This window comes from Mustelus asterias, chromosome 29 (genome assembly GCF_964213995.1).
Source record: "Mustelus asterias chromosome 29, sMusAst1.hap1.1, whole genome shotgun sequence".
In the NCBI taxonomy this organism is placed as follows: domain Eukaryota; kingdom Metazoa; phylum Chordata; class Chondrichthyes; order Carcharhiniformes; family Triakidae; genus Mustelus; species Mustelus asterias.
In genome coordinates this window covers 19624748-19650860 of record NC_135829.1, presented here as the reverse complement: position 1 = coordinate 19650860, position 26113 = coordinate 19624748, and the positions used below count along the sequence as shown (strand labels likewise).

Here is a 26113-nt window from a genome sequence, read left to right as displayed (position 1 = left end):
GGTTCAATAGCAACATTTAAAAAGTATTTGGATAAGTACATGGATGGAAAAGGATTAGAGGGATATGGGCCAAACGCGGGCAATTGGGACTAGCTGGGAGGGCACCATGGACCGGTTGGGCTGAAGGGCCTGTTTCTGTGCTATATTGCTCTGTGACTCTAATCATGTAACAGAATAAAACACAAGGGACACGTTCTATCACTGCTTTGAGAAATGCAGCAGTTGGAGTCTGTTATAATATAACAGTTACAGAAAGGATATTATTAAACTAGAAAGAGTGCAGAAAAGATTTACTTGGATGCTACTGGGACTTTATGGTTTGAGTTATAAGGAGAGGCTGGATAGACTGGGACTTTTTCCTCTGGAGCGTAGGAGGCTGAGGGGTGATCTTATAGAGGTCTATAAAATAATGAGGGGCACAGATCAGCTAGATAGTCAAACATCTTTTCCCAAAGGCAGAGGAGTCTAAAACTAGAGGGCATAGGTTTAAGGTGTGAGGGGAGAGATACAAATCGGTCCAGAAGGGCAATTTTTCACTCAGAGGATGGTGAGTGTCTGGAACGAGCTGCCAGAGGTAGTAGTAGAGGCGGGTACAATTTTGTCTTTTAAAAAGCATTTAGACAGTTACATGGGTACGATGGGTATCGAGGGATATGGGCCAAATGCGGCCAATTGGGACTAGCTTAGTGGTTAAAAAAAGGGGTGGCATAGACAAGTTGGGCCAAAGGGCCTGTTTCCATGCTGTAAACCTCTGTGACTCTGAGTCAGTGTAGAGTTTACTCCACAGAGTGAGGTGACATTCATACCTTAGCCACACACTGAAATGGCACTAACACATTCACTCCGGGACCAGGATGTTCTCTCCAACTCCTGGAATATATTTTCCATTGCGATGAAGCATCGGTTTTGCAGTGTGGCCAATCTTTCCCATTAGTGCCAGGACCGCTGTGACTGAGGGCAACTCAGCAAGCGCAGGGTCAGACGCAGCAATATGGAGCCAAGCTCTCGCAATGGGATCTTGTGCGAAAACTCTGCAATTGGTGCTCCCAACTCAGAAGGTCGTGGGTTCGAGACCCACTCCCTACATACTGAGCACAACATTTACCGGGGGGGGAGTGCTGCACTGCCTGAGGTGCCGTCTTGTAGATGAGACGTGCAGCCAGTGCTCAGCCCTCCCTCGGGTGCGTGTAAAAGATCCCATGGCACTATTTAGACGAACAAAATGAACTGCTCACCCGACACATGAAACCGATCGAGCTGTTGTTTGTGGGAGCTTGCTGTGCACAAAATGGCTGCAGCAACAACATTTCAGAAGTACTAAACGGGCTGGAAAGTGCTTTGGGATGTCCCACCGTCACAGCGTGCGTAATTACTAATTCTTTAACAGCCAGTAATCGCACCAGTTGTACACGGCAGGGGAACCAACAGCTCGAGGCAAGTTAATGGCGAACAGTCACAGGCCGTTCCCACAGTGACAGCCACTTACCACATCGCTTGTTTAACCGGAAGTGAGGTGTGCAACCATGTGACCACCGTGCTGCCATGTGACTCGTACAGTCTGATCACCAGCGCATTTTTCCGGTCTTCTGCCTATTGGAGAGAAACGGCCACGGATCAGTTCACAAAACTCACTGATCGGCCTCCCTCCCTCGCCGAGTCCCGGCCTCCCTCCCTCGCCGAGTCCCGGCCTCCCTCGCCGAGTCCCGGCCTCCCTCGCCGAGTCCCCGCCTCCCTCCCTCGCCGAGTCCCGGCCTCCCTCCCTCGCCGAGTCCCGGCCTCCCTCCCTCGCCGAGTCCCGGCCTCCCTCCCTCGCCGAGTCCCGGCCTCCCTCCCTCGCCGAGTCCCGGCCTCCCTCCCTCGCCGAGTCCCGGCCTCCCTCCCTCGCCGAGTCCCCGCCTCCCTCCCTCGCCGAGTCCCCGCCTCCACTGCAGTGGGAGTGCAGCTCAGTTGCGTGTCTCGTTCTCCCCGTAGATCCTCTCGCCTCCCAGCACTTTTCTACTTTTTTTATCATGGAATCTCTGCAATGCAGAAGGAGGCCATTCGGCCCATCATGTCTGCACCGAGCACAATCCCACCCAGGCCCTATCCCCATAACCCCATGCATTTACCCTCCTAATCCGCCTGACACTAAGGAACAATTCACCTAACCTGCACATCTTTGGAGTGTGGGAGGAATCCGGAGCACCTGGAGGAAACCCACGCAGACACGGGGAGAATGTGCAAACTCTGCACAGACAATGATCCAAGCCAGGAATTGAACCCGGGTCCCTGGCACTGTGAGACAACAGTGCTAACCACCGTGCCACCCTAAGGCCTTTTCAGGCAACTATCTTTCCCTCCAAAGTAAGCTACCACTGTAGAGCAACAGTGACACCATTCACAGCTGCTGGGAGCACAGTCGCCTCACTGACCGAAAGGAGAAGAGATTGGGATGAGTGATTTCCTGTCTGAAGCTGGGACACCATCGAAGACAAGTTTTTACTTTACAGTAAACGGATAAAACTTTACTGTATAAATTGTTGAGTGGATTTTTATTTACCTGTTTGATGGTTTCCAGGACAACAGCGGGAGACTGGATCGAGAACGCACTCCAGAAACAGGACGCACTGACACTGGGTTCAGCAGGTACAATGTGCAGGGGGTAGTTAATGTTGTAGGCAAACTGAATCACATTGGCTTCTTGGAAGGAACCTGCCGGGGAAAGGAATACAGACCAAGTCAAGGCAAGGGCTACAACTGAAACCTTCTTTAAATACGACTAGTTAAAAATAAGTTCCAACATATTCTGATTCAGTTCAAAATCACCACGTAAGGCATCCTGCCCCAGTTCAAACCTCAAATCAATACAACAAGGTCACAGTCAGCACTGTATAGGACTGGTGACTGCAAATAGTCACAGGTAGAGCGGTTCTATAACAGCACAAAACTTCCAGGTTGGTACACTAACTATGCCGATGGGCCGTCTGTGTTCTATGACTCTACGCCACGATATCAGATGTCCACCACAGCGCCAGTGCGCTACCCCTCCATGGATTATTCTGCACGAAGTTCAGCGGTCACGGGCATTCGGCCTCTGATATTCAGGTAAGCGTTCTCCAAGGCGGCCTTCGCGACACACGACGGCGCAGAGTCGCTGAGCAGAGACTGATAGCCAAGTTCCGCACACCTGAGGACGGCCTCAACCGGGATCTTGGGTTCATGTCACACTATCTGTAACCCCCACAGCTTGCCTGGACCTGCAGAGTCTCACTGGCTGTCCTGTCTGGAGACAATACACATCTCTTTAACCTGTCTAAATGCTCTCTCCACACACATTGTTTGTACCTTTAAGACTTGATTAGCTGTAAGTATTCGCATTCCAACCATTATTCATGTAAATTGAGTCTGTGTCTTTATATGCCCTGTTTGTGAACAGAATTCCCACTCACCTGAAGAAGGAGCTTAAGGCTCCGAAAGCTTGTGTGGCTTTTGCTACCAAATAAACCTGTTGGACTTTAACCTGGTGTTGTTAAACTTTTTACAGGGAAGGTCCCAGAGGATTGGAGAATAACTAATGTTTTTCCTTTGTTTAAGAAGGGTAGCAAGAATGATCCAGGTAATTATAGGCCGGCGAGCCTTACATCAGTGGTGGGGAAATTATTGGAGAGGATTCTTCGAAACAGGATTTATTCCCACTTGGAAATAAGTGGACTTATTAGCGAGAGGCAACACGGCTTTGTGAAGGGGCTTGATCGAATTTTTCGAGGAAGTGACGAAGATGATTAATGAGGGTAGGGCAGTGGATGTTGTCTCCATGGACTTCAGTAAGGCCTTTGACAAGATCTCTCATGGCAGGCTAGTGCAGAAGGTGAAGTCGCATGGGATCAGAGGTGAGCTGGCAAGGTGGATATACTGGCTCGGTCAAAGAAGACAGAGGGTAGCAGTGGAAGGGTGCGTTTCTGAATGGAGGGCTGTGACAAATTCCTCCGGGATGAGTGCTGGGACCTTTGCTGTTTGTAATATATATAAATGATTTGGAGGAAAATGTAACTGGTTTGATTAGTAAGTCTGCGGACGACACAAAGGTTGATGGATTTGCAGATAGCGATGAGGACCATCAGAGGATACAGCAGGATATAGATTGGTTGGAGGTTTGGACGGAGAGATGGCAGATGGAGTTTAATCCGGACAAATGTGAGGTAATGCATTTTGGAAGGTCTAATACAGATAGGGAATATACAGTAAATGGCAGAACCCTTAAGAGCATTGATAGGCAAAGGGATCTGGGTGTACAGGTACAGAGGTCACTGAAAGTGGCAACGCAGGTGGAGAAGGTAGTCAAGAAGGCATACGGTATGCTTGCCTTCATCGGCCGGGGCATTGAGTTTAAAAATTGGCAAGCCATGTTGCAACTTTATAGAACCTTAGTTAGAATCATAGAGTCATAGAGGTTTACAGCATGGAAACAGGCCCTTCGGCCCAACTTGTCCATGCCGCCCTTTTTTTAAACCCTTAAACTAATCCCAATTGCCCGCATTTGGCCCATATCCCTCTATACCCATCTTAATAGAGTTACGAGTCAATCACATCGCTGTGGCTCTGGAGTCACATGTAGGCCAGACCAACAGATTTCCTTCCCTAAATGACGTTAGTGAACCAGATGTGTTTTTCCGACTATGGTTTCATGGTCATCAGTAGATTCTTAATTCCAGATATTTTTATTAAATTTAAATTCCACCACCTGCCGTGGCGGGATTCGAACTTGGGTTCCCAGAACATTAGCTGAGTTTCTGGATTAATAGCCTAGCGATAATACCACTAGGCCATCGCCTCTCATTTGGAATATTGTGAGTGTAGTTAGGCCACACTTGGAATACAGTGTTCAATTCTGGTCGCCACACTACCAGAAAGATGTGGAGGCTTTGGAGAGGGTACAGAAAAGATTTACCAGGATGTTGCCTGGTATGGAGGGCATTAGCTATGAGGAGAGGTTGGAGAAACTTGGTTTGTTCTCACTGGTATGACGGAGGTTGAAAGGCGACCTGTTAGAAGTCAAGATTATGAGAGGCATGGACAGAGTGGATAATCAGAAGCTTTCTTCCAGCGTGGAAGAATCAATTACTAGGGGGCATAGATTTAAGGTACAAGGGGCAAGGTTTAAAGGAGATGTACGAGGCAAGTTTTTTACCCAGAGGGTGGTGGGTGCCTGGAACTCACTGCCATGGGAGGTGGTGGAAGCAGATACGGTAGTGAGTTTTAAGGGCCAAATACATGAATAGGATGGGAATAGAGGGATATGGTCCCTGGAAAGGTAGGGGTTTTAGTTCAGTCGGGCAGCATGGTCGGTACAGGCTTGGAGGGCCGAAGGGCCTGTTCCTGTGCTGTAATTTTCTTTGTTCTATTGTTTGACCAGGAGCCAGTGTGGGTTAGTGAGCACGGGGCTGATCGGAGACTCGGTGTAAGTTAAAATATGGGCAGCAGAGTTTTGGATAACCTCAAGTTCACAGAGGGTTGAATGTGAGACAGCAGCCAGGAGTGAGTTAGAACATAAGAAATAGGAGCAGGAGTAGGCCATCTAGCCCCTCGAGCCTGCCCCGCCATTCAATAAGATCATGGCTGATCCCTATAACCCCTAATTCCCTTACCGATCAGGAATCCATCTATCCGTGATTTAAACATATTCAACGAGGTAGCCTCCACCACTTCAGTGGGCAGAGAATTCCAGAGATTCACCACCCTCTGAGAGAAGTTGTTCGTCCTCAACTCTGTCCCAAACTGACCCCCCTTTATTTTGAGGCTGTGCCCTCTAGTTCTAGCTACCTTTCTAAGTGGAAAGAATCTCTCCATCTCTCCCTATCCAGCCCCTTCATTATCTTATAGGTCTCTATAAGATCCCGCCTCAGCCTTCTAAATTCCAACGAGTACAAACCCAATCTGCTCAGTCTCTCCTCATAATCAACACCCCTCATCTCTGGTATCAACCTGGTGAACCTTCTCTGCACTCCCTCCAAGGCCAATATATCCTTCCGCAAATAAGGGGACCAATACTGCACACAGTATTCCAGCTGCGGCCTCACCAATGCCCTGTACAGATGCAGCAAGACATCTCTGCTTTTATATTCTATCCCCCTTGCGATATAGGCCAACATCCCATTTGCCTTCTTGATCACCTGTTGCACCTGCAGTTGAAATAGTTCAATCCAGGGGTTACAAAGACATGAACCTGGGTTTCAGCAGCTAAGCTGAGAGGGGACAACATTGGGCAATGGTAGTGGATACTTGCTGCTGATCCAGTCCTGGGTGTCACAGGCAGTCTGATAACTCAGCGACAGTGGAGAGAGCTGGTGGTGAGGTAGTGCTGAGTGTTGTCAGTGTACACGTGAAAATGCCGTGCCTTTGACTGATGTTGTCGAGGGCAGAATGTAGATGAGAAATAGTAGAGAGCCGAGATATCAGTGACGCCATTGCAAGTGATTCTCCGACTCCGATTCGATCAGATAAGAACGGAACCAGGCGAGTGTAGTCCCACCCAGCCGGACAACAGTGGAGAGGTGATGGTGGAGGATGGTATGGCCAACTGTGTCAACGGCTGCAGAGACAGATCCCGGAGGACGGAGAGGAGTCGTTTATCTTTGGTGCAGTTATAATTTGTCACTGAGGTGCGAACAGCCACATTAAGGCAGGTGACCAAATGCTTGGTCAAATAGGTTACTGTTAAGGAGGAAGGGGACAGGGAGAAGATTCCAGAACCTGGAGCCTAGCCGGCTGAAGGCATGGCTGCCAATGATGGAGATTAAAATCAGAGACGCACAAGCATCTGGAATTGGAGGAGGACAGAACTCTCGGTTGTACCACTGGAGGAGATTACAGAGATGGCGAGGGGTCAAACCATGGAGGGATTTGAAGACAAGGCTGAGAATTTTAAAATGGAGCTGTTTATTAACCGGGAGCCAGTGTAGATTCAGTGAGCACAGGGACTGGGTGAATGGGGCTTGGTGTGAGTTTGGATGGGGGCAGCAGATTTTTAAATGAGTTCAGATTAATGGTGTGGAGGTGTGAGGGGACTGAGTCTTTTCTCCGATGGGTACCTGTCAGGTTCAGTGGTGTCACTCTTGCCTGGTGAAAAGGGTAAAGGTTCAAGCCCCATTTCCGAATTACAGCAGAGCATCTAAGGAGTGGCCTTGTTGAAGAAGATATTAAACTCTGGCCCAACCTGCATTTTGTTTCAGACGCTTGTGCCATTAATGTGAAGAGCAGCGAGTTCTGCAGCCTTAACGGATATCTCCAAAACTCTAACAGATTGTCTCAGTGTTGTGTATCTGAGCACTTACCAATCACTGCCATTCACAATCAGTCATAAATCATTGTGAATGTATTTGGGAGTTTCAGAGAGTTGTCTTAAGTTAACAAGTACACCAACTCTTGCGCTAGAATCCTGTGCAATTTGTTATTCTGTTGTTAGTGTGAAAATGGAAATACAGCTGAGTGGCACGGTGGCACAGTGGTTAGCACTGCTGCCTCACAGCGTCAGGGACCCGGGTTCGATTCCAGCCTTGAGTTACTGCCTGTGTGGAGTTAGCACATTCTCCCCGTGTCTGCGTGGGTTTCCTCCGGGTGCTCCGGTTTCCTCCCACAGTCCAAAGATGTGCAGGTTAGGAGGATTGGCCATGCTAAATTGCCCCTTAATGTCCAAAGATGTCTAAATTAGGGGGATTAGCGGGGTAACTATGTGGGGTTATGGAGATGGGTGGGATGCTCTGTCAAAGAGTCGATGCTGACTTGATGGGTCGAATAGCCTCCTTCTGCACTGTAGGGATTCTTTGATCTCAAAAACTGCAAGAAATTACAAAGGGTTATGAATGAAGCCCAATCCATCACGCAAACCAGCCTCCCATCCATTGACTCTGTCTACTCTTCCCGCTGCCTTGGGAAAAGCAGCCAGCATAATTAAGGACCCCACGCACCCCGGACATTCTCTCTTCCACCTTCTTCCATTGGGAAAAAGATACAAAAGCATGAGGTCACGTACCAACCGACTCAAGAACAGCTTCTTCCCTGCTGCTGTCAGACTTTTGAATGGACCTACCTTGCATTAAGTTGATCTTTCTCTACACCCGAGCTATGACTGTAACACTACATTCTGCACTCTCTCCTTTCCTTCTCTATGAATGGTATGCTTTGTCTGTATAGCGTGCAAGAAACAATACTTTTCAGTGTATGTTAATACATGTGACAATAATAACTCAAATCATTAAACCCAAAGGATTACTTCTGAAGGGCAACAAAAGAAGAATATATTATCCGTATATTTATCAGTTGAAGAGGCTCATTTCAATTGATTTACCTGCGTGGGGCATGAGAGCGTAAGTGAACTGATGATGGCCCATATCAGCCGTGGCATCTGGTGCTTTCGGAGCACGCAAACTGCAAAGGAAAATAAAATCATGAAGGCTGCACGTGGACTGGTGTTTGGCTGGAAGCTCTTGACAATTTACTGAAAAAGCAACTACACATCCAGCACTGAGTGTGGCTTCCAGCATGTCTGACTCCACCGCTAGGCTACAGATACCATTAGCCCATAGAAATACCACCGCCCTGTACAGATACAGGGCAGATACCATCACCCTGTACAGATACAGGGCAGATATCATCACCCTGTACAGATACAGGACAGATACCATCACCTTGTACAGATACAGGACAGATATCATCACCCTGTACAGATACAGGGCAGATATCATCACCCTGTGCAGATACAGAGCAGATACCATCACCTTGTACAGATACAGGACAGATATCATCACCCTGTCCAGATACAGGACAGATACCATCACCCTGTACAGATACAGGACAGATACCATCACCTTGTACAGATACAGGACAGATATCATCACCCTGTACAGATACAGGGCAGATATCATCACCCTGTACAGATACAGAGCAGATACCATCACCTTGTACAGATACAGGGCAGATATCATCACCCTGTACAGATACAGGGCAGATATCATCACCCTGTACAGATACAGAGCAGATACCATCACCTTGTACAGATACAGGGCAGATATCATCACCCAGTACAGATACAGAGCAGATACCATCACCTTGTACAGATACAGGGCAGATACTATCACCTTGTAAAGATACAGGACAGATACCATCACCCTGTACAGATACAGGACAGATACCATCACCCTGTACAGATACAGGACAGATACCATCATCCTGTACAGATATGGGAGAGATACCATCATCCTGTACAGATATGGGAGAGATACCATCATCCTGTACAGATACAGGACAGATACCATCACCCTGTACAGATACAGGACAGATACCATCACCCTGTACAGATACAGGACAGATACCATCACCCTGTACAGATACAGGACAGATATCATCACCCTGTACAGATACAGGACAGATACCATCACCCTGTACAGATACAGGACAGATATCATCACCCTGTACAGATACAGGACAGATATCATCACCCTGTACAGATACAGGACAGATATCATCACCCTGTACAGATACAGGACAGATACCATCACCCTGTACAGATATGGGAGAGATACCATCATCCTGTACAGATGCAGGGCAGATATCATCACCCTGTACAGATACAGGACAGATACCATCATCCTGTACAGATATGGGAGAGATACCATCACCCTGTACAGATATGGGAGAGATACCATCACCCTGTACAGATATGGGAGAGATACCATCATCCTGTACAGATACAGGACAGATACCATCACCCTGTACAGATATGGGAGAGATACCATCACCCTGTACAGATATGGGAGAGATACCATCACCCTGTACAGATACAGGACAGATACCATCATCCTGTACAGATATGGGAGAGATACCATCACCCTGTACAGATATGGGAGAGATACCATCATCCTGTACAGATATGGGAGAGATACCATCATCCTGTACAGATACAGGACAGATACCATCACCCTGTACAGATATGGGAGAGATACCATCACCCTGTACAGATACAGGACAGATACCATCATCCTGTACAGATATGGGAGAGATACCGTCACCCTGTACAGATATGGGAGAGATACCATCACCCTGTACACATACAGGGCAGATACTATCACCTTGTACAGATACAGGACAGATACCATCACCCTGTACAGATATGGGAGAGATACCATCACCCTGTACAGATACAGGACAGATACCATCATCCCTTACAGATATGGGAGAGATACCATCATCCTGTACAGATACAGGACAGATACCATCACCCTGTACAGATATGGGAGAGATACCATCATCCTGTACAGATACAGGGCAGATACCATCATCCTGTACAGATATGGGAGAGATACCATCATCCTGTACAGATACAGGGCAGATACCATCATCCTGTACAGATATGGGAGAGATACCATCATCCTGTACAGATACAGGGCAGATACCATCATCCTGTACAGATATGGGAGAGATACCATCATCCTGTACAGATACAGGACAGACACCATCATCCTGTACAGATACAGGACAGATACCATCACCCTGTACAGATACAGGACAGATACCATCATCCTGTACAGATACAGGGCAGATATCATCACCCTGTACAGATACAGGACAGATACCATCACCCTGTACAGATACAGGACAGATACCATCACCCTGTACAGATATGGGAGAGATACCATCATCCTGTACAGATACAGGGCAGATACCATCATCCTGTACAGATACAGGACAGATACCATCACCCTGTACAGATATGGGACAGATACCATCACCCTGTACAGATATGGGACAGATACCATCACCCTGTACAGATATGGGAGAGATACCATCACCCTGTACACATACAGGGCAGATACTATCACCTTGTACAGATACAGGACAGATACCATCACCCTGTACAGATATGGGACAGATACCATCATCCTGTACAGATACAGGACAGATATCATCACCCTGTACAGATATGGGAGAGATACCATCACCCTGTACACATACAGGGCAGATACTATCACCTTGTACAGATACAGGACAGATACCATCACCCTGTACAGATACAGGACAGATACCATCATCCTGTACAGATACAGGACAGATACCATCACCCTGTACAGATACAGGACAGATACCATCATCCTGTACAGATACAGGACAGATACCATCACCCTGTACAGATACAGGACAGATACCATCACCCTGTACAGATATGGGAGAGATACCATCACCCTGTACAGATACAGGACAGATACCATCATCCTGTACAGATATGGGAGAGATACCATCATCCTGTACAGATACAGGACAGATACCATCACCCTGTACAGATACAGGACAGATACCATCACCCTGTACAGATATGGGAGAGATACCATCACCCTGTACAGATATGGGAGAGATACCATCATCCTGTACAGATATGGGACAGATACCATCACCCTGTACAGATACAGGACAGATACCATCACCCTGTACAGATACAGGACAGATACCATCACCCTGTACAGATATGGGAGAGATACAATCACCCTGTACAGATACAGGACAGATACCATCACCCTGTACAGATATGGGACAGATACCATCACCCTGTAGAGATACAGGACAGATACCATCACCCTGTACAGATATGGGAGAGATACCATCACCCTGTACAGATACAGGACAGATACCATCATCCTGTACAGATATGGGAGAGATACCATCATCCTGTACAGATACAGGGCAGATACCATTATCCTGTACAGATACAGGACAGATACCATCACCCTGTACAGATACAGGACAGATACCATCACCCTGTACAGATATGGGAGAGATACCATCACCCTGTACAGATACAGGACAGATACCATCACCCTGTACAGATATGGGAGAGATACCATCACCCTGTACAGATATGGGAGAGATACCATCATCCTGTACAGATACAGGACAGATACCATCACCCTGTACAGATATGGGAGAGATACCATCACCCTGTACAGATATGGGAGAGATACCATCACCCTGTACAGATACAGGACAGATACCATCATCCTGTACAGATATGGGAGAGATACCATCACCCTGTACAGATATGGGAGAGATACCATCACCCTGTACAGATATGGGAGAGATACCATCATCCTGTACAGATACAGGACAGATACCATCATCCTGTACAGATATGGGAGAGATACCCTCACCCTGTACAGATATGGGAGAGATACCATCACCCTGTACACATACAGGGCAGATACTATCACCTTGTACAGATACAGGACAGATACCATCACCCTGTACAGATATGGGAGAGATACCATCACCCTGTACAGATACAGGACAGATACCATCATCCTGTACAGATATGGGAGAGATACCATCATCCTGTACAGATACAGGACAGATACCATCACCCTGTACAGATATGGGAGAGATACCATCATCCTGTACAGATACAGGGCAGATACCATCATCCTGTACAGATATGGGAGAGATACCATCATCCTGTACAGATACAGGGCAGATACCATCATCCTGTACAGATATGGGAGAGATACCATCATCCTGTACAGATACAGGGCAGATACCATCATCCTGTACAGATATGGGAGAGATACCATCATCCTGTACAGATACAGGACAGACACCATCATCCTGTACAGATACAGGACAGATACCATCACCCTGTACAGATACAGGACAGATACCATCATCCTGTACAGATACAGGACAGATACCATCACCCTGTACAGATACAGGGCAGATACCATCATCCTGTACAGATACAGGGCAGATATCATCACCCTGTACAGATACAGGACAGATACCATCACCCTGTACAGATACAGGACAGATACCATCATCCTGTACAGATATGGGAGAGATACCATCACCCTGTACAGATATGGGACAGATACCATCACCCTGTACAGATACAGGACAGATACCATCACCCTGTACAGATATGGGAGAGATACCATCATCCTGTACAGATACAGGGCAGATACCATCATCCTGTACAGATACAGGACAGATACCATCACCCTGTACAGATATGGGCCAGATACCATCACCCTGTACAGATATGGGAGAGATACCATCACCCTGTACACATACAGGGCAGATACTATCACCTTGTACAGATACAGGACAGATACCATCACCCTGTACAGATATGGGACAGATACCATCATCCTGTACAGATACAGGACAGATATCATCACCCTGTACAGATATGGGAGAGATACCATCACCCTGTACACATACAGGGCAGATACTATCACCTTGTACAGATACAGGACAGATACCATCACCCTGTACAGATACAGGACAGATACCATCATCCTGTACAGATACAGGACAGATACCATCACCCTGTACAGATACAGGACAGATACCATCATCCTGTACAGATACAGGACAGATACCATCACCCTGTACAGATACAGGACAGATACCATCACCCTGTACAGATATGGGAGAGATACCATCACCCTGTACAGATACAGGACAGATACCATCATCCTGTACAGATATGGGAGAGATACCATCATCCTGTACAGATACAGGACAGATACCATCACCCTGTACAGATACAGGACAGATACCATCACCCTGTACAGATATGGGAGAGATACCATCACCCTGTACAGATATGGGAGAGATACCATCATCCTGTACAGATATGGGACAGATACCATCACCCTGTACAGATACAGGACAGATACCATCACCCTGTACAGATACAGGACAGATACCATCACCCTGTACAGATATGGGAGAGATACCATCACCCTGTACAGATACAGGACAGATACCATCACCCTGTACAGATATGGGACAGATACCATCACCCTGTAGAGATACAGGACAGATACCATCACCCTGTACAGATATGGGAGAGATACCATCACCCTGTACAGATACAGGACAGATACCATCATCCTGTACAGATATGGGAGAGATACCATCATCCTGTACAGATACAGGGCAGATACCATTATCCTGTACAGATACAGGACAGATACCATCACCCTGTACAGATACAGGACAGATACCATCACCCTGTACAGATATGGGAGAGATACCATCACCCTGTACAGATACAGGACAGATACCATCACCCTGTACAGATATGGGAGAGATACCATCACCCTGTACAGATATGGGAGAGATACCATCACCCTGTACAGATACAGGACAGATACCATCACCCTGTACAGATACAGGACAGATACCATCACCCTGTACAGATACAGGACAGATACCATCACCCTGTACAGATACAGGACAGATACCATCACCCTGTACAGATACAGGACAGATACCATCACCCTGTACAGATACAGGACAGATACCATCATCCTGTACAGATACAGGACAGATACCATCACCCTGTACAGATACAGGACAGATACCATCATCCTGTACAGATACAGGACAGATACCATCACCCTGTACAGATACAGGACAGATACCATCATCCTGTACAGATACAGGACAGATACCATCACCCTGTACAGATACAGGACAGATACCATCATCCTGTACAGATACAGGACAGATACCATCATCCTGTACAGATACAGGACAGATACCATCGTCCTGTACAGATACAGGGGAGTATTTTGAACATTTATCTCAGTCATTGGATACACAAACTGTCGTCTGCTTCAATTCTATTTTCCTGATTTGGGGAGAAATGCTTGTCCAGTTTTGCAGTAATCGCTCCCAATAACATTCAGTCCCTTGTTAAAATGCTGAGTGTTGCAAACCAGATCGGCCACATTCCATCTCCACACAGGCATGTATGACCTTTAATGGTCAAATCTTGAGGTGTGCCAAGCCACTCAATCCGCCCCTCTGTGCCAGCGTACTGTCAGACGGTCAGACCCCGGGATTATTAACAGCAGAGTGGAGCCAGCTGAGATACGCAGATTGTCAGCGGATAAGGCAACTCGGAGGCTGCCATGTATTTATTGTTTCTTTGGGAGGGGACAAATGGCAGAAAACAAAGGTCCTGTTTGATTTGAGTCCAGCTGTTGCGGGACTTGGTGCGAAGGCACCCACCCAACTGGTGACATTCGGTGGTTTCACCAGGGCCTTCAGTTGTGATTTTATTGGTCTCCATGTTTAATGGATGAGACAGTGGCTTTGGAAATGATGTGCGGGTTAGGGTGGATTGGCCATGCTAAATTGCCCCTTAGTGTCAGGGGGATTAGCTCGGGTAAATGCATGGGGTTACGGGGATAGGGGCCTGGGTGGGATTGTGGTCGGTGCAGACTCGATGGGCCGAATGGCCTCCTTCTGCACTGTAGGGATTCTATGATTCAGAGAAAACCGTGGGAATAATTCCTAGCTTAAGAAACCACTTATAGCCAGACAGGCTATTTACTTTACAGCAGGGTAGTCATGGAGATGGAGGGAAGAGATGCACAATTAATAAGAGGGCTGCTCTTACTGATCCTGATGACAGAGGCCATTCGGCCTTACTGATTCGGCTCTTACTGATGACAGAGACCACTCCATCTGACGAAGGAGCAGCGCTCCGAAAGCTTATGGTATTTGCTACCAAATAAACCTGTTGGACTTTAACCTGGTGTTGTGAGACTTCTTACTGTGCTTACTGATCCTATCAGACGGACTGGGGAAGAGCAGGCACGAGTTTAAATTACTCAAAAGATTGAGCACCGGGCTGCTGTTCTGTTCCCAGCGAGTAGGGAGCCTCTAGACTGGGTTCCCAGTCCCTGCTGACTCTCCATGGTCTTCTGGAGGGAACCGGAGCAGTTCCAGACTGAGACACACATCGCAGCAGATGAAAATGGAGCAGATTCACACATTACACTTGCCCCACGTGACTTCCTGGGCCTGAGGCAGTCAGAACAGAATCTTAGGGGGTATTTTTGTTCCATTGATGGGTTACTTCCTGCTTTGCTCTGTCACCCAGGAGGTTGGGGGAGGGGGGCGCGTGGTAAGGGCCGGTGGATAGTCACAATGTGGGTTTACTGGACCATTGCTACCCCTTACTTACACACACCCAGTGTCGTTAAATAACCCTTCCAATTTTCTAATTCTCTGCCTAAGATCACTCTGTTCCATTCTAATATTCTGACAATAAATATCCCAGATGGTTTTAGAGCCACTCAGTCCAAAGTCTGAGGGTTCTACGGGTTCCCAAACCTATCATCTCATTCACTCACTAAAACACTGAGCTCCTTTCTGATCTGCAGCCCGCACTGTCTGCTTTGAAGGGGTAGCAGCGACATTGTCACTGGGCTAGTAATCTGGAGACCCCAGGGTAATGCTCTGGGGACCTGGGTTCGAATCCCACCACGGCACATGGTGAAATTTGAATTTTTAAAAAATCTGTAATTAAGAGTCTAATGATGGCTCTGAAACCATTGCAGGTTGTCGTAAAAGCCCGTCGCTAATGTCCTTTACAAAGAACAAAGAAAATTACAGCACAGGAACAGGCCCTTCGGCCCTCCAAGCCTGCACCGACCGTGCTGCCTGTCTGAACTAAAACCCCCTACGCTTCCAGGGATCCCCCTAAAGAACAAGGGAAGGAAATCTGCCGTCCCTGCTCTTGTATTCTAGCCCTCTAGAAATGAATGCTAACATTGAATTTGTCTCCCTAACTGCCGACTGAACCTGCATGTTAACCTTAAGAGAGTCCTGAACCAGGACTTCCAAGTCCCTCCAGATTTCCGAAGCCTTTTCTCCATCCCCTGTGAATAGAATCATAGAAACCCTACAGTACAGAAAGAGGCCATTCGGCCCATCGAGTCTGCACCGACCACAATCCCACCCAGGCCCTACCCCCATATCCCTACATATCTTACCCGCTAATCCCTCTAATCTACACATCCCAGGACACTAAGGGGCAATTTTAGCATGGCCAATCAACCTAACCCGCACATCTTTGGACTGTGGGAGGAAACCGGAGCACCCGGAGGAAACCCACGCAGACACGAGGAGAATGTGCAAACTCCACACAGACAGTGACCCGAGCCGGAAATCGAACCCGGGTCCCTGGAGCTGTGAAGCAGCAGTGTTAACCACTGTGCTACCGTGCCGTGACTCCAGGTCCTCAGCAGTCAGGGATTGGCCCAGCCAACGACGTCCTCATCCCGTGAATGAATTAAAAAAAAAAGGTGCACAAAGATCCTGGGATTATCAGGATAGTGTGTGAAATGTGAAGCTGGGTAGAGCTCACACAGTCAGCCTCTCACTCCTGTCTGATCCCAGTCCCATTCCCTCCCAATCCTAACTAGACAGTTCAGTGGCGGAGTGAATGGAGCTGCTTTAAACTGGGATAGGTTTTTAAATATATATCACACCGATACTAAATAATGCCCCATGGCTTATATTAGCTGTTTCATGGGCAGTGGAGTGTGGTTATTATAGATAGGTGGCCAATTTATAAATACAACTAAAGGCTTGTTTCACTGTACTATATAAACTACTCGATCAACTCTCTCTTACTTCCAGGTGAGTTGGAATTAAATCTAGGCCAAAGTTACAGAGTTCTCAAGCCTTCTCATTCACTCCGTCACAGGAGCAGAATCTCTACCGTGCAGAAGGAGGCCATTCGACCCATCGAGTCTGCACCAACCACAATCCCACTCTGCTAGTCCCCCTGACACTAAGGGGCAATTTAGCATGGCCAATCCACCTAACCCGCACATCTATGGACTGTGGGAGGAAACCGGAGCACCCGGAGGAAACCCACGCAGGGAGAACGTGCAAACTCCACGCAGACAGTGACCTAAACCAGGAATCAAACCCTGGCGCTGTGAGGCAGCAGTGCTAACCACTGTGCCACTGTGCCGTATCGGATTCCCACTTCATAGAATCATAGAAACCCTACAGTGCAGAAAGAGGCCACCTGGCCCATCGAGTCTACACCGACCCAGAATCCCACCCAGGCCCTACCCCCATATCCCTACATATTTACCCGCTAATCCCTCTAACCTACTCATCTCAGGATATTAAGGGGCAATTTTAGCATGGCCAATCAACCTAACCCGCACATCTCTGGATCATAACATTACATAACACTTACATAACAGTTATTCATTTGGACGTATTTAGAGATACAGCCATATCCTTGAGGTGAATGAATCTCGATCTTTCTCAGTACTTACAGGGATAGTGTCATTACGTTTCGATGCACTGAGTATCCATACTTGCAGTCATTGAGTAACGCTACACCAAAGCCATACTCCGATAGGTCAGCCCACTTGTGTCCCCAGACCTAGGGAGTCAAAAGGCAAAGTCATTTTCTACTTCACTTCTGCTGAGATGAAGCATCTCTCTTTCGGGATCGAAAACACCAAAGGATCTTTTGGAATATTTAAATTATTAAATAATAACTCAAAGCTGTCTAAATCCAGCGGGAGGGATTTACCGTGCCCAGTCTACAGTTCAGAGTCCATTCAGAGGATATTCTTCAAAGCCTCACTTGACCACTAGAAGGACAATCATGAACACCTCATCAGATCATCACCCAATCTTCTAGACTCAATACAAGCCTCGTTATGCGACCTACCCTTATAATTGGACCCTTTTAGCCCAGGTACCATAGATGCATTTAAGGAGGAGCTAGCTAGGTGCATAAGAAAGGACTGGGAGACCTTGCTGGTAGGGTGAGAAGAGTAGTGAGGGGGAGGATGCCTGTGTGGAACATCTCTCATGCAGAGTCTAGACAGAGGATAGAGAGAAACTGTTCCCAGGAGTGGAAGAGTCGCGAGCCAGAGGTCACAGATTTAAAATAATTGGCAAAGAGACCAGAGGCAACATGAGGAAGAATTATTTTTACACAGTGAGTGGTAACAATCAGGAATACACTGTCTGAAAGGGAGGCAGAGATAGTTTCAATCACAGCTTTTAAAAGGGAACTGGATACTTGAGCACTTGGCACATCATAACACTCAGGGCTATGGGCCAAGTGCTGGCACATGGGATTAGGTGGGAACCCAGCTGTTTCTAACATGTCGGTACGGACTCGATGGGCAGAAGGGCCTCTTCTGTGCTGTATGATTCTATGATAAGGACCTGAAGGGAAAGAAATTGCAGGGCCAAGGGTGGGGAGGGAGCAGGCACTGACCTGATGGGCTGAATGGCCTCCTTTTGTGCTGTAGCCATTCTATTATCTTATGAAACACCAGACCAGAACAGTTGGCCCGTTCCGTGCTGAATATTATAACAGGAGATAAGTTGTGGTATTCTCTGAATCTCTTCACAGCTCTCAGGGCAGTGCAGTGGTGATCGGGAATTTGGCAACGTGAGACCGGGGATTGTACCACTGAAAAGAGTAACTGAATATTTCAGTATTCCGATTTCCTGCTTCTACAGAAAATATTGGCCTTTTCCCAAACAGCTCTCGAGTAAGAAGCTGCAGAACATTCCGGATCCATTCCTTCGCGCACCGTCAGCTAAAGGACCATTTCAACATTAAATGGAAAAGAACGATTGCTAAAGAGATAAATGTTTAATTTCTTATCGGCTGTGGGAGTCATGAACAGCAATGGCTGAATCGTTAATAAAGACTTACACCAACAGGCACAGGGTCAAACCAGCACCACAGATTTTCAAGCTTCTTTGGCTTGGAGTTGTCACGCAATGAGGCATGAATGAGCCAGGCTCTGATGCCCTGTAGCCAGGCAGCATTCAGTAACTAACCCCCAGACAAAGGAGTATCGGTGATAATGATGAGGATTGGCTGTCAAACATTTCTCAGCTTTCAACAGGACGGTGGAAAATCGACTTTCAAAAATCATTTGGGCGTCGCTCCATCCCTAATTAGACCATAAGGTATAGGAGCAGAATGAGGCCATTCGGCCCATTGAGTCTGCTCTGCCATTCGATCATGGCTGATATGTTTCTCATGCACACAATCCCTACAGTACAGAAGTAGGCCATTCGGCCCATTGAGTCTGTACCGACCACAATCCCACCCAGGCCCTATTCCCGCAACCCCACACATTTACCCCGCTAATCCCCCTGACTCTAGGGTCAATTTAGCATGGCCAATCAACCTGACCCGCACATCTTTGGACTGAGAGTGGAAACCAGAGCACCCGGAGGAAACCCACACAGACACTCTACACAGATAGTGACCTGAGGCCGGAATTGAGCCCGGGTCCATGGCGCTGTGAGGCAACAGTGCTAACCACTGTGCCACCGTGCCTCCCTCATGGGACTCTCAACCGCATCTCCCACCTTTTCCCCATAACCTTTGATCCCCTTACCAATCAAGACCCTATCTATATGAGACCACAAAGTTGCCCTCGAGAAGGTGGTGGTGAGCTGCTGTGGCCCGGGTGATGTAGATACACCCACAGTGCTGTAGAGGAGCGAATTGCAGGATTTTGACCCAGCGACGGTGAATGAACGTGGACATATTTCAAATCAGGATGGCGTGTAACATGGATGGGAACTTGCAGGTGGTGGTGTTCCCATGTGTTGCTCTCTTGATCTTCTGGGTGGTGGAGGCCATGAGTTTGGGAAGGTGCTGTTTTGTAATAAAACATGCTGAATCCCCACAGCGGAAATGAAATGAGTCAATCCCTGGGTCAACATGAAGAGACAAGATAGCGCAAAAGACAAACTGGACTAAAGCCTTTCTAAAGTTAGAACCCAGATGCCATTTCACATCGAGCGGGTTGCTACTTGTAAATAGCTTACATTTCTGCACAGTATAACATCCCAAGGCACTTATGAATATCAAACTGTTAACTGTTGCCCATAAACAGTGGGCTGTGCTCAGAAAAGCAGAGTAAGCCCGGTAATAATGAGATGCTGGCATTGAGATGCTGAGCTACTCTGTTAAACATGGAATCACAGCAGGGTCGTTAGTATCTTAAAGTTTAACGTTAAGTTTAAAGTTCATTTTTTAGTGTCACAAGGCGGCTTACATTAACACTGCAATGAAGTTACTGTGAAAATCCCCTAGTCGCCACACTCCGGCGCCTGTTCGGGTACACTGAGGGAGAATTTAGCACGGCCAATGCACCCTAACCAGCACGTCTTTCGGATTGTGGGAGTAAACCGGAGCACCCAGAGGAAACCCACGCAGACACGGGGAGAAGGTGCAGACTCCGCACAGACAGTGACCCAAGCCGGGAATCAAACCCGGGTCCCTGGCGCTGTGAGGCAGCTGTGCTAACCACTGTGCCGCCTTGCAGCCCCCCATTCTGAAATTGCTCTGCATTTCCCTGCTTTCGAGATGATAGAGATTAAAAACTCTCACACTCAGAACTATTTCCAAACTGTAGATCTTTGCCAAGGATTTTGAATAACTTTTGTTTTCGCCTGGAGTGGAAACTTTCATTCCACGTCTGCGTTACATCAACTATTCCAAAGCCTTGAACCCTCAATGAATTATCCACGACGCTGCTGTTTGTAACTTGGAGATTTGTTCATCCACCATCCACGGTGCTTCTTGGTCTGGGAATCAATCTTGTGTCACTGGTCCTGGTTTTCAAATTCCTCCACAGCTTTCACTGGTGGCCGTACCTTCATATGCTGAGGCTTAAACTCTGGAAAGCCTTCCCTGAATCTCTCCAACATCTGCAACCTCCATTGACTCTCCCTAACACTAAAACCCTTACCTCTCTTGACCAATCTGTTTGTCGCCTGTCTTAACATCTCCTTGCAGTGGCTTGATGTCAAATTTCATTCACTAACGTCCCTCCGAAGTTCACTGGGATGTTTTACAGGGTGGCACGGTGGTTAGCACTGCTGCCTCACAGCGCTAGGGATCCGGGTTCGACTCCTGGGCTTGGGTCACTATCTGTGTGGAGTTTGCACGTTTTCCCCATGTTTGTGTGGGTTTCTTCCCACAGTCCGAAAGACGTGCTGGTTAGGGTGCATTGGCCACGCTAAATTCTCCCTCAGTGTACCCAAACAGGCGCCGGAGTGTGGCGACTAGGGGATTTTCACAGTAACTTCATTGCAGTGTCACTGTAAGCCAACTTGTGACACTAATAAATAAACTTTAAACTTTATGTTAAAGGTATTTGGTAAATGCTTTGGCTGACTTATTTTAGTAAGAAGTCTTACAGCACCAGGTTAAAGTCCAACAGGTTTACTTAGCACAAGCCACAAGCTTTCAGAGCGCTGCTCCTTCATCAGGTGAGTGAGAATTCTGTTTACAAACAGGGCATATAAAGACACAAAGTTGTGTCTTTATATGCCCTGTTTGTGAACAGAACTCCCATCACCTGATGAAGGAGCAGCGCTCTGAAAGTTTGTGGCTTGTGCTACCAAATAAACCTGTTGGACTTTAACCTGGTGCTGTAAGACTTCTTACTGTGCTTACCCCAGTCCAACGCTGGCATCTCCACACTATGACTTATTTTAATCAGCAGATCGGGGGTCGATGCTTTTACTGAAGCGAGCGACTCAGGAGAGTTGCTGAACCTCAGCGTGACGGAACTGAACTGCAGCCATCCACAGAGCCAGGATGCTTTGGCCAGGTTGCCATTTCGAATGAGTGCGTGTTAATTCACGGTGTCACATCAATGATTTCCCCCAAAGGACGTCACCTGCACTCAGTGGGTCAGCAAGGATAGGCAGAGGCACCGAGGGGAAAGCGTGAACTGAAGGCGACTAGAACAGCAACAGAGGAGTGACGCACTCTGGGAAACGGGTCCAGTTGCTGGGCAAGAAGAGCTTTTCTCTTCTCCCAGATGTAGCTCTTGTACCAGCGCAGGAACATTTCAGCTCAGTCAGAGTGAAATCTGATTAATCTCCCCTGACAGCCCCAGTGAACCCACCAATGATTCCACCAAAAGTGGAAACCACTTGACTGGGAAGATATTCACATCGATACGATTAGCAAGCAGCGAGAAATGGAGCAAACGTTTCAGACGTGCCTCAACGAAGCAACTAAGGTTTTAGTTTAAGTTTATTTTAGTGTCATAAGCAGACTTCCATTAACACTGCAATGAAGTTATTGTGAAAATCCCCCCTAGTCGTCCCACTCCGGCGCCTGTTCGGGTACACTGAGGGAGAATTTAGCACGGCCAATGCACCTAAGAAGCACGTCTTTCAGACTGTGGGAGGAAACCCATGCAGACACGGGGAGAACGTGCAAACTCTGCACAGGCAGTGACCCAAACCGGGAGTTGAACCCGGGTCCCTGGCGCTGTGAGGCAGCAGTGCTAACCACTGTGCCACTGATGGATGTGCAGCAAATACACCGGGGAAGGAGTTGCTTCGTATGTTGCATTGCCGACGAGACCATTGTGTGAGAGACACGTTGTGTGTCTGTGCCGTATATGAAGTGTCAGGTGCTTTATATATATAACACGTATGTCTATCAGTGTTTCTCGTGTTAGTGCCTGTTGCCAAGCTGCTGTAGCCACGTGCTGGCTCACACCTGCTCACAGGTCCAAAAATGTACGGGTTAGGTGGATTGGCAGTCTAAATTGCCCCCTTAGTGTCAGGGGGACTAGCTAGGGTAAATGCATGGGGTTATGGGGATAGGGCCTGGGTGGTCGGTGCAGACTCGATGGGCCGAGTGGCCTCCTTCTGCACTGTAGGCATCCTATTCTATGATTCTATGAGGTGTAGCCACCATTTTCCTCTATCGTCAACTAGTGTCTCCCAGCTGCTAAAATGTCAATGTTTAGAGCCTTCATGTTGTGTTTACAAGCATCCATGAACCACAGCTTGGTCTTGTAGCTCTGGCTAACTTGCCATACAGAAAATCCATGGCTATACGTCCATTTCCCGTCCTTCAAATGTTCCCAAGCCAGCAAAGTAGCCTCTGCTTGATGAGTTTCCATCAGCTGCCTTGGAATTATCACGTTGGATTTCAGAAGGAGCTCCAACCTACGGAGCTGACTCCAATACGTTTCCACAAGAGCTCCCTGCTAGTCTTCTCTTTCAGTGTGGGTTAACTGAGCAGAATGGTGGAATTGCTGATTTTCAACAAGGGAACTCTGCGTTCTGAATGTAAGATTGGACTCAGCAAATCGTGTCCAGACATCGGCATCTGCCGTATGTGCATTTCACAAGAGCAGAACACAGCGTCTCTTACTCCCAAGCTATCTCCACAATCTGGTCGATTTCGGGCCATTCTTTAAGATCACCAAACCAGAGTTAAAGTCACTAATCTATGTTTGGTCTTTTCCTTCTCTCTTCCTCTCCCCTGGGTGACATGGTGGCACAGTGGTTGGCACTGCTGCCTCACAGCGCCAGGGACCCGGGTTCAATTCTGGCCTTGGGTCTGTGTGGAGTTTGCACGTTCTCCCCATGTCTGCATGGGTTTCCTCCGGGTGCTCTGGTTTCCTCCCACACTCCAAAGATGTGCTGGTTAGGTTGAATGGCCATGCTAAATTGCACCTTAGTGTCAGGGAGATTAGCAGGGTAAATGCATGGGGTTATGGGGATAGAGCCTGGGTGGGATTGTTGTTAGTGCAGACCTGATGGGCCGAATGGCCTCCTCCTGCACTATAGGATTCCTTATCTTTCGGTATACAATAAAGTTTCAAGTTTCCTGGACCTTTTTCGTGAAGAAGTCCTTCCTGATTTCACCACTGAAGGGATCAGTGCTGGACTAGGTTGATGTACTAGGTTACTGGACCCTATATCAGACCACCCTCTGTCCCACAAAGCTAAGCAACGCCCTGGGTTGTCTTTCCATGTAGTTTTGGGGCTTCACTTCCCATTAAATTGCTGAATGAAGTGCCTGGTCTGTGCAACACAATTCCGCAATGTCCCTACCTCAAAGCGCGCCCAATCCCACGAAGTGTTCTGGTGCGTTGGCCGCTGCAGGTGTCCAAACTGGATTTCGTACGTTGCGTTAAGACTGTGCACTGTTGTGGGGAACTCCACCTTCAGGAACTTGTGTGCCTCGTGCCATTCCACCTGCAGAACAGGAATGGAACCCGGTCCAAATGGCTGCTAATTGATTCGGAACAGCAAATCTTCAGGCTCCCAAAACCCACTCACCTCTGTTTTAAACTTAATATAGGGACAACAGGCATCCAGTATGATTTCCTGGCGGATCTTGCTGGTGTCACTGATACGGATAGAGTGTCTTACACTCCCCCTAACTCCGCCAGGGCACACTACTTCCAGAGGTTTCAGCACTTGTGAGACAGGCTTCCTAATGAACAAGCAGAAAAAAAAGGATCCCAGTTGAGATTAATTCAGATTCTAAGTATATTACGCAAAACATCTCTCTCAGCTTTTCCCATGAACATGCTGCTGCCACTTTGTTGCTTAATCATTCCTTCCTATCAACCAACATTTGCTTTGGATCTGGTGGTTGTTTTACAGTTCCTGCCACTAACACTCCCCATTTACCCCGACTGGGGTACGACACACACTGCTTTGTCTACACCAGTGGCTGGGTTCTTTCAGAATCACTGACCGGAATTCTATCGGTACATCCGCCCCGATCCCGGGGGCGGGCGAGGCTCGGAGAACGGCATTCTCCATTGGCTTTGGACGGGATCGTACGAACCTCGGATGCACATGCCGCTAAAATTCCGCCCAATGTGTCCTGGAGTGGGACTTGAACTGGGTGCTTTTTGGTTCAGAGGCACTGGATCGCTCTGGCTTCCTTTCCATTAGACAAGCTAAACCCAAAACCTAGAATTCCAAAATGGTGAAACTCTGATGCACCAATGTTAGCAAAATTCAAAGATGGGAACTGCATAACATCTCAGCAGCCAGAGCACTGGAAAATAGTTGGTGAGATTATTCTATACATTTGAAGTGACTCTCAGTGGAGACACTAATGTAGGAGGGTTTTATTTGCTATTGCCTACAGGAGGTATCTGTTCAGTGTGCACTGCGGAACAGTTAATCCTGATTGCTGTACAGCTGGGTCACCCTTATAAGACCATAAGACATAGGAGCGGAAGTAAGGCCATTCGGCCCATCGAGTCCACTCCACCATTCAATCATGGTTGATTTCAACTCCATTTACCCGCTCTCTCCCCATAGCCCTTAATTCCTCGAGAAATCAAGAATTTATCAATTTCTGTCTTGAAGACGCTCAACGTCTCGGCCTCCACAGCCCTCTGTGGCAATGAATTCCACAGACCCACCACTCTCTGGCTGAAGAAATTTCTCCTCATCTCTGTTCTAAAGTGACTCCCTTTTATTCTAAGGCTGTGCCCCC

The 26113-nt window shown here is 47.6% G+C and overlaps 1 protein-coding gene across 1 annotated transcript in view; it reads right to left on the bottom strand.

The window, feature by feature from the left end:
• man2c1 (mannosidase, alpha, class 2C, member 1) overlaps positions 1-26113 on the bottom strand; it is a 125843-nt gene that overhangs the window by 2006 nt on the left and 97724 nt on the right. Inside the window, exons 20-25 of the mRNA XM_078200175.1 lie at positions 24934-25090; positions 24706-24849; positions 18117-18226; positions 8324-8403; positions 2540-2691; positions 1487-1590 (exon numbers count right to left, since the gene is read on the bottom strand). Coding sequence (XP_078056301.1) covers positions 1487-1590; positions 2540-2691; positions 8324-8403; positions 18117-18226; positions 24706-24849; positions 24934-25090 — 747 coding nt within the window. The remainder of the gene's footprint in view (positions 1-1486; positions 1591-2539; positions 2692-8323; positions 8404-18116; positions 18227-24705; positions 24850-24933; positions 25091-26113) is intronic.